Here is a 7,240-nt window from a genome sequence, read left to right on the forward strand (position 1 = left end):
CCGAGCGATATCCTAATTCGACGTACGAGAATCCTATTTTGGGATCGGACAATCGAATTGGGTTGCCATGCAGGACGCGCGCATGCCAGAAAACAAATACTACCTCTGTCCCAAAATAATTGCAACAAGCAGAAATACTGATATTCCGAAAAGCTTGCAACAAACGATGGTTATATATATTGCGATTTTTCGATACAAAAATCAATACAATTTTATTCAAACCAAGTTGGGGGGCATTGTGGATCAAGTGAAGCATTGAACCCCGTTATACGGATGTGTGGCTCTTATCCGGAATTTAATTACCCTAATATTGTTTACCCCACCCAAAACCCAAACTTCACGCCTGATTTGTCCCGGTGCCAAAACCCACTCCCACTCACCCTCCTGTCAGCGAGTTTTGAATACCTATGACTTTGACTGCGCACGTGTAAAATTCGCTTTTTGTCTATGTCATGTCTTGACATAAGGTAAGTTTTTGGTGTCTTGATTCAAGCTATATATCCGGAGATCCGGATACGAATCGGACCATACTCTATTGGGATAAAGCAAGAGGATGGATTGTCGTGCACAGAGCCCATTCGTCCGACGTGATTCACTACAACGTGTGGTGGAGGGTTTTGTCTGTCGTTTACTTGGCAGATTGGATGGTCGGTTCGACGCGCTCGAGATGGCTCGGTCGAAAGTGCATTAGGCCATTGCCGTTGGATCGATGTTGGAACGCTTGGTACTCATATTCATTCAATTCTACTGAGCCGTGTTGAAGCAACGTGCTTGGCTTGCCCTGGGGGGGGACATTTCCACGCAACCCCCTCGATGCCAATGTACAGCCAATCGATACAGTCAACCGTGTGGACGGCGCGCAAGGGATATGCCGAAGGGGGTGCCATGAGCAATTCAAATCCTGCCGCTCCCTACGCCCACCTCGACCAGGCCATCTGTACCCATGTTTTGCTTTGGAGCTTTTTGGCTCCATACACCCTTGTGCTTATGCCCCAATGCAATGGAAACTGGCGGCTCCGTGGAGAGTGGTGAGTACTCGTTCGCAGACGATCTAGGCATGACAGAGCAAGCGTATGGGCGATTTAAGTGACATAACCCCCCCCCCAACTCGTCCCTCAAAGCTTGCCAACTTGGCTACGAACGGATAGACGTTCGCCAACTGAGCTGTGTTGGGGGCACATATCTCTGGTACAAAGGGGCATCAGTTTGTGGGGAGGGGGGTGCATTGATTCTTGCCTTGCATTTCAAAGAAGCATCCGAAAGTTGACGACGATGTGGTGGTGGATGTGCCAATTCCAGTAGGAACCACGATGTGCCGTTCAAGGACCTGTCAAAAGTGCACCATTTCACGACAAGCACGTCAGGAAGTCAGTTGAAAATTTCGAAGCGAAAATTGAGTGAATACGAGGGTCGAGCAAACTCGTTTGGAGAAGACCTCTGCATCTCAGACGCTTTTCTTCAAAGTCACATCCATGTCGAAGCTCTGGCTGGGTTGTCTTGCCAGTGATCCTGCCCCACGCAAACGCAGGAGTCCCTCTGCCCTCCTTCACAAAAAGTTGTTTGTCGCCGTTGCGTCATGAGGGCTGTACTGTATCGCAAGCAAGGGGGACTTTGCAGGTCTGAAAGAGCAGAAGGCTGCGTACGGCGCAAGTTCACATGCTTGGCAATGTTCACAGCATGAAGGCTTTTGAGTGCATTCGCCTTGAACAAGATGAAGCCTTCCGATTTAAACCTGAAAAAGACTGCGCTTCCCCTCCTTTCGATTCTCGATGCTACAGCAGCTCAGCATCGAAGTTCAAGGACGTCAATAAGGGGATTCAATATCCCCCCTGATGGGCGTCGGCCGTGGCGCCGACTGTTCAATGGAACCTCTTGCGCCACCTCAATCTTGACATTCGTCCTACGAGTGGGGGGCAATGCATACTTCCACACCTCCAACGCGTCCCCCCCATGAAGCGCAGGGGAGGGAAATGGATGGAAAACGATTGGTTGTGCGTTTGTGGAACCCAGGTGGTTTCCTGGCGCCTGCGGGGAGCTCCACAGTAAACAACCTTCATCAGACCCCGGGCGCGGGCACCTGCTAGTGCCTCATCGATCGAACAATCGATCCTCGGCCTTCCCCACTCGCCCCAACGGCATCGTTTCGTCGACAGCGCCACGCAACCGCCCTGCTCGCGCCCCAAACGTTCCCACCCCCAAACACCGTCACATAAACCCGGCAACGTCACAGCCAGACAAGAGTGGCACGTCGTGTTTATGGTGTTGCGTTTCGAGCACCTTAAAAATGACTTGAGTTCAGTATTGGAGGTATCCGGATCTATGCCAACATAGAAGCCGCTCCGACGCGGCATAGCTGGAACGTTAGGAGAACAGGGTGTCGTCGTAACGCGCGAGGGGCACTTGCGCGGTGGCGCCGTGTGCCTTCACATCGAGGCTGTGCTTGGCAGCGGGATGAACGAATCTGCTCTCGAGGGACAATACCGAGGTCGAAGAAGTTTTTCGAATTTTCAAGCGTGTTCAGAACCGCCGCGTTTGATTGGGTGGGCGTTCCCCCTCGAAGTCCGAAGTTATCCAAAGTGTCTGATATTAATAGGACCAAAGTGTCTGATTTTGGGTTTCATAATTAAGTAGCAATTAATAAACCGTCTGATGTTTTACCTTGACGTTTGTATGAACTTTTATACCGGGGTGACGAAATTAATATAAACCTTGGCCGGCATGGCACACGAATCGGACCACAATATAAAAATTCGGGCGTCACCTCCGCCAAGAAGCCGACCGGACACCACCACGGCGATCACCTCCAGCCCAACCATGACAATAACAGCGTTGCTGTGCTCTGATCAAGCACCACCGGACGCCGTCGGCTCGGACCATCAAGCCATGCTCCACAACAACTCGCCCGACACTGCTGGTGGTGGCGACACCACTCACAGTCAACAGCAGCTCAGCTCCGACTCGAGCTCGCAGAGCAAAACCGACCAAAAGATGCTCGACTACTTTATGGAGTTCTCCAACTCGTCCGACGAGAACCGCAAGAAACTCACGCGTCGCGTCAAGCACCGCATCAACAACAAACGCCACCGCCAGCGCAAGCAGGTTGAGCTCGACCAGCTCCGCCGCGACGTGCCTGACCTCGAGCGCCAACTACGCGGTCTCGAAGCTGTCGCTGAATCACGGCGAGCGACCGCGGCACAGAAAAGCATGTGGCACCAGCTTGCTCAGATCGAAAAGAAAAAGCTCGACGACGCCGTCGAGGAGCGCGACGTCCTCCAGAAAACAATCAAAGCCCACGAGGTGCTGGTCGCCCTTTACGAAACGCAGCTGAAAAGACCAGACGCTCTTCCGTGGCTCCAGAACCGACCAGCCTCTTTTCTCCCGGCGGCGCCGCCACCTTCGTCTAATTCAACCTCGCCGTCCGACTACCCTCGTTCGCTCACCTCGTCGTCAGGTGGTCGATCGAGCCCGCAATCGGCATCGTCGTCCACGTCGTCGTCGTCGGCAGCAACTCCGCTCCAGGCACCACACGACAACTCTGCAGCAAGACAACTTCCTCGTACATGAACAACCCACTCTCCTCCATCCTCTTCGTGTGTTGTTCGTGCCATACAGGCTTTGCCTGCATGACGAGTGCATTTGACTCGGGTTTGATGTGCTGTAGTGTGGGTGGAAAGTTGGTTGATGTCTGCGGCGCCATGCGACGACGTGTGAGAGAGAAGTGGAGTTGGGGGGGGTGGGCACTCTCGGCCATGTCGCGATCAGCACAGTTCGTGCTCCAATCTGCCAAAAACGAACGATCATGACTGCCTTCGAACCTCAACGTCACGGGATCATGGCCCTGCCGTCGCGTACCGCGGCTAGCTGGCTCTGTCGTCGACTTTTCCTGTGTACAACATGGTAAACATCTTTCGTGCTCCAAACATCACGATCGGCGGCAGTGGCAAAATCGCCCTGCAAATTCACTCTCAAGCGGTTGCTTCCGCCGAGTAGTACGTGTTAGTAGTACGTCCGTCGCCGATGACCATCGACATGCGTGTTGTATGGCCGTGTAAACGCGTTCGACAGATTTGACACCGCGTTCGTTCAACTCATCTCGATCGCTGCATGCTACGGCGAAGGTGCTGGTCGATCACATGGTCGACGTGCACCACTAGGAGCGTCATCATGAGTCGTTGTCCGTCCCAAGCAAACGAAAAGGTTCGGCGGTGGTCGAAACATACCTGCTTGAACTCGTCAAAGCTGAGCCGCATATCGTGGTTGCGGTCGGCGTCCTTGAAACATTGCATCGCAGTCACCTTGGCGAGTTCCTGCGGCGACACACTCATTTGGCCCTTCGCTTTGTCCGAAGTCTCGTACATCACGCGGAAAATCGACGTCATGTAGCTAATCATTTCGTCCAGCGAAATGTACCCTACACACACGCAGCGACGACGGTGAACTCAAGTTTGTCGGGACATTCACTGCATGCAAACAGATTAGCGCACTGCGGCAACTCCATGCGTTTGGCTTGGCCCATTCGCGCACGAATCACCAATACGTGTCGAGCGAAATTCAAACACGTCTCCTTTCAAATAGAGGGCTCTTCCACCATCCACACATTTCTTACCGTCGCCGTTGATGTCGTAGAGCCGGAATGCAGCCAACACTTTGTCCTCCATGGACGATCCCGATAGCACGCTGAGCCCACTTGCGAGTTCTCCAAAGTCGACCGTGTTGTTTTGATCCGAGTCGAACACACAAAAGAGGCGGCGAATGACGACGGCGGCCTCCTGCTTGGCTTCCGGTGAGTCGTAGCTAAAACAAACGTGCGTCAAGAACGGGTTGCCGCGGCGACCACGTACCCGCCTGCCAACTCGACCATGTGCTCAAAGCATTGCTTAAATGCAGCAAACCCGAGCTCTCCGTTCGGCGCGGCTTCGGCAAAGATCTCAAAGATGTCGCCGACTTCGTACTGATTCAGTTTGAGCAAGTTCCGAATGCGCTCCATGCCCGACGCCGAGGTCGTGGCGTCCGTCAAAGGGGACGTTCCGTTGGTCAACATGGCATCTTTCGTCAAGAGCTCGTCGCCGTCATGTTCCTGTGTGTACCATTTTTCAAATTCGGCCAACGTCAGCTTTCCGTCGTGGTTCAACTTGGCCTGGGCAAAGCATTGCTCGGCCGTGATCTACCATCGAAAGACACGTCATCGTGCCCACTCGATCCACTCGACCGCATTGTGGACGTACCTCGGCCAGGTCGAGTGGCGTCGCGTCCGATGGGTACAAGGCTGTGTTGGTTTCGCACACGATCTTGAAGACGGACGTCAGGTAGGCGATCATTTCGTCGAGCGAAAGAACGCCGTCCTTGTTCGTGTCGTACAAGTCAAATGCAGCCTGGACTTTGTCGGCACGGGACCCGCCGCATAGGATGCTGAGTCCGCTGGCGAGTTCTTGAAAGTTGACAAATCCGTTGTCGTTCGTGTCAAAGACGGTAAAGAGGCGGTCGAGCACCAAGCGCAGGCGATCTTTCTCCTCTGGCGTTGACTTAATCTATGCGCACCGATCGTGTGACCATCACGGCAGACGAAGTCACTTTGAATCGACCATGATGGCCACCACAAACGTACTGTAGCGGGGACGAGCGATGCCACGGCCCGTTCAAAAGTAGGCCGGTCCAAACCTCGGGGGTCCGTCATGTGGTCGGCTAAGTGAGCAAACACTTGGCTCGGTGCAAACTTGTGCAGCTGCGTGAGCTCCTTGACCGCTTGCAAGCTGACCCACTTGGGGATTTGAATCGAGTTGATGTGCGTCGCACTCGGTGTGAGGTACCACCTTCGGAATTCGTTGAACGTGAGGACGCCGTCGTGGTCTTTGTCGGCTTCGGCAAACGCTTGGTCGGCCGTGATGGCTCCCAACTCGTCAGGTGTCACTCCAGCTCCTACATCCATGCCACCCATCGTCACTCATCCATTCGTTCGTGCAATTGTCGCAGTCGTGATTGATCGAGTTGCACACACAGCAACCACACGCTCATTCTTGAATTTGCGCTGCACCGCGCCACAGCCCAGTGTGGATGCAATCGGCGTACCTTGTATCTGACGCTTGGTCTCTGGGTTCGCTTCGAGCAGCACCTTGTAAACGGACGACAAGTACAGCGCCATTTCGGTGCGCGAGATCGTGTCGTCGTGGTTGAGGTCGTAGAGGGCAAAGGCTGCGCGGATTTTCTCTTCTTGCGACCCTCCTGTGCATATTTGCTGAGTGATGCTGGTCTGGTGACAAGAAATTCCACTTCCACACGAATATCGCGTCCGGCCGTTGCTGGCAAGTCGTGTTTTGCCAAGAATTCCAAACGGGCATTCCCAATCAAACAAAAACAACTCTTCGGCCACGTTGGCGATCGACGGCAGAACGACCACCACGCTCGAATGCCCACACGTCATCCCCACGATGGATAAACCCAAAACAAGGTCATGATTCGACGAGGCATACCGCACAAAACGCACAGTCCCGCTCCAAGCTCCGTGTAATCCACGACGCCATTGCCATTCGTGTCGAACAAGTCAAAGAGCCGACTCGCGACGGCATCGACAGTACTTGACCCAGTCGCGCTTGGTTTGGCAAAGCTGTGGAGGCCTTGTGTAAACGCTTCTCGGGTCAATTGCCCATCGACGGCAAACGTTCGGAAGCGCTCCACGACGTCAGCCGGAGCACACGAGCTCAAATCGGTGAAGTGGCGAACTTGGGCCAGCGACGGAAGGGGAATTGCCAGCGCCGTGTTTGTTTGTTTCTTGGATTGCGTGTACCTATCGACCGAGGCATGTTGTTAGGACAGGTCCACTGCGAAACGTGATCTCTCGTGCACCATGCTTGAAACTCGTCTAGCGTTAGCTTGCCGTCTTGGTTGATGTCGCACTCCAAAAACGCTTGCTCTGCAGTCACTTGGGCCAATTCTTCCGGCGTGACTTGCATTTGTGGTTGCAAAGATGGATTCGTGGCGAACAGCACCTTGAACACCGCTGTCAAATATCTACAAGAATTCGCGTCAAAACGTTTGCCATTCCACCTCGATCCATCCTGACGGGGCCGCCAAAACAGCATGGATCGACAGGGTCGTTTATCGCGACGATGTATGTACATACCGAACCATTTCGTCGAGCGAAATCACGCCATCTTGGTTGTAGTCGTACAAGGCAAACGCGGCGCGGACTTTGTCCTCGCGCCCACCGCCGCTACATGGACCGACGTGAGCACGTGGCGATCGA

At 53.9% G+C, this 7,240-nt stretch overlaps 2 protein-coding genes across 2 annotated transcripts in view; one reads left to right on the plus strand and one right to left on the minus strand.

Moving 5' to 3' along the window:
• Window positions 1-2,750: 2,750 nt before the first annotated feature.
• On the plus strand, window positions 2,751-3,935 carry H310_10242 (DNA phosphorothioation-dependent restriction protein DptG). Its single transcript, XM_008876569.1, has one exon. The coding sequence runs from the start codon at window positions 2,815-2,817 to the stop codon at window positions 3,562-3,564; it is 750 nt and encodes a 249-aa protein (XP_008874791.1). The 5' UTR covers window positions 2,751-2,814; the 3' UTR covers window positions 3,565-3,935.
• A 194-nt stretch (window positions 3,936-4,129) lies between these two features.
• Window positions 4,130-7,240, minus strand: part of H310_10243 (hypothetical protein) — a gene marked incomplete at its 3' end in the record, with an annotated part of 9,942 nt that continues 6,831 nt past the window's right edge. The window contains exons 11-20 of the mRNA XM_008876570.1: window positions 7,118-7,207; window positions 6,841-7,005; window positions 6,468-6,781; window positions 6,067-6,219; window positions 5,606-5,916; window positions 5,226-5,528; window positions 4,842-5,164; window positions 4,607-4,794; window positions 4,221-4,411; window positions 4,130-4,150 (exon numbers count right to left, since the gene is read on the minus strand). Of these exons, the coding sequence (XP_008874792.1) occupies window positions 4,130-4,150; window positions 4,221-4,411; window positions 4,607-4,794; window positions 4,842-5,164; window positions 5,226-5,528; window positions 5,606-5,916; window positions 6,067-6,219; window positions 6,468-6,781; window positions 6,841-7,005; window positions 7,118-7,207 (2,059 nt within the window). The remainder of the gene's footprint in view (window positions 4,151-4,220; window positions 4,412-4,606; window positions 4,795-4,841; window positions 5,165-5,225; window positions 5,529-5,605; window positions 5,917-6,066; window positions 6,220-6,467; window positions 6,782-6,840; window positions 7,006-7,117; window positions 7,208-7,240) is intronic.

This window comes from Aphanomyces invadans (assembly GCF_000520115.1).
Source record: "Aphanomyces invadans strain NJM9701 unplaced genomic scaffold supercont1.25, whole genome shotgun sequence".
Taxonomy (NCBI): domain Eukaryota; phylum Oomycota; class Saprolegniomycetes; order Saprolegniales; family Verrucalvaceae; genus Aphanomyces; species Aphanomyces invadans.

Coding starts and splice junctions, on each gene's coding strand:
- H310_10242 (XM_008876569.1), top strand. CDS start 2,815: ATGACAATAACAGCGTTGCTGTGCTCTGATCAAGCACCACCGGACGCC.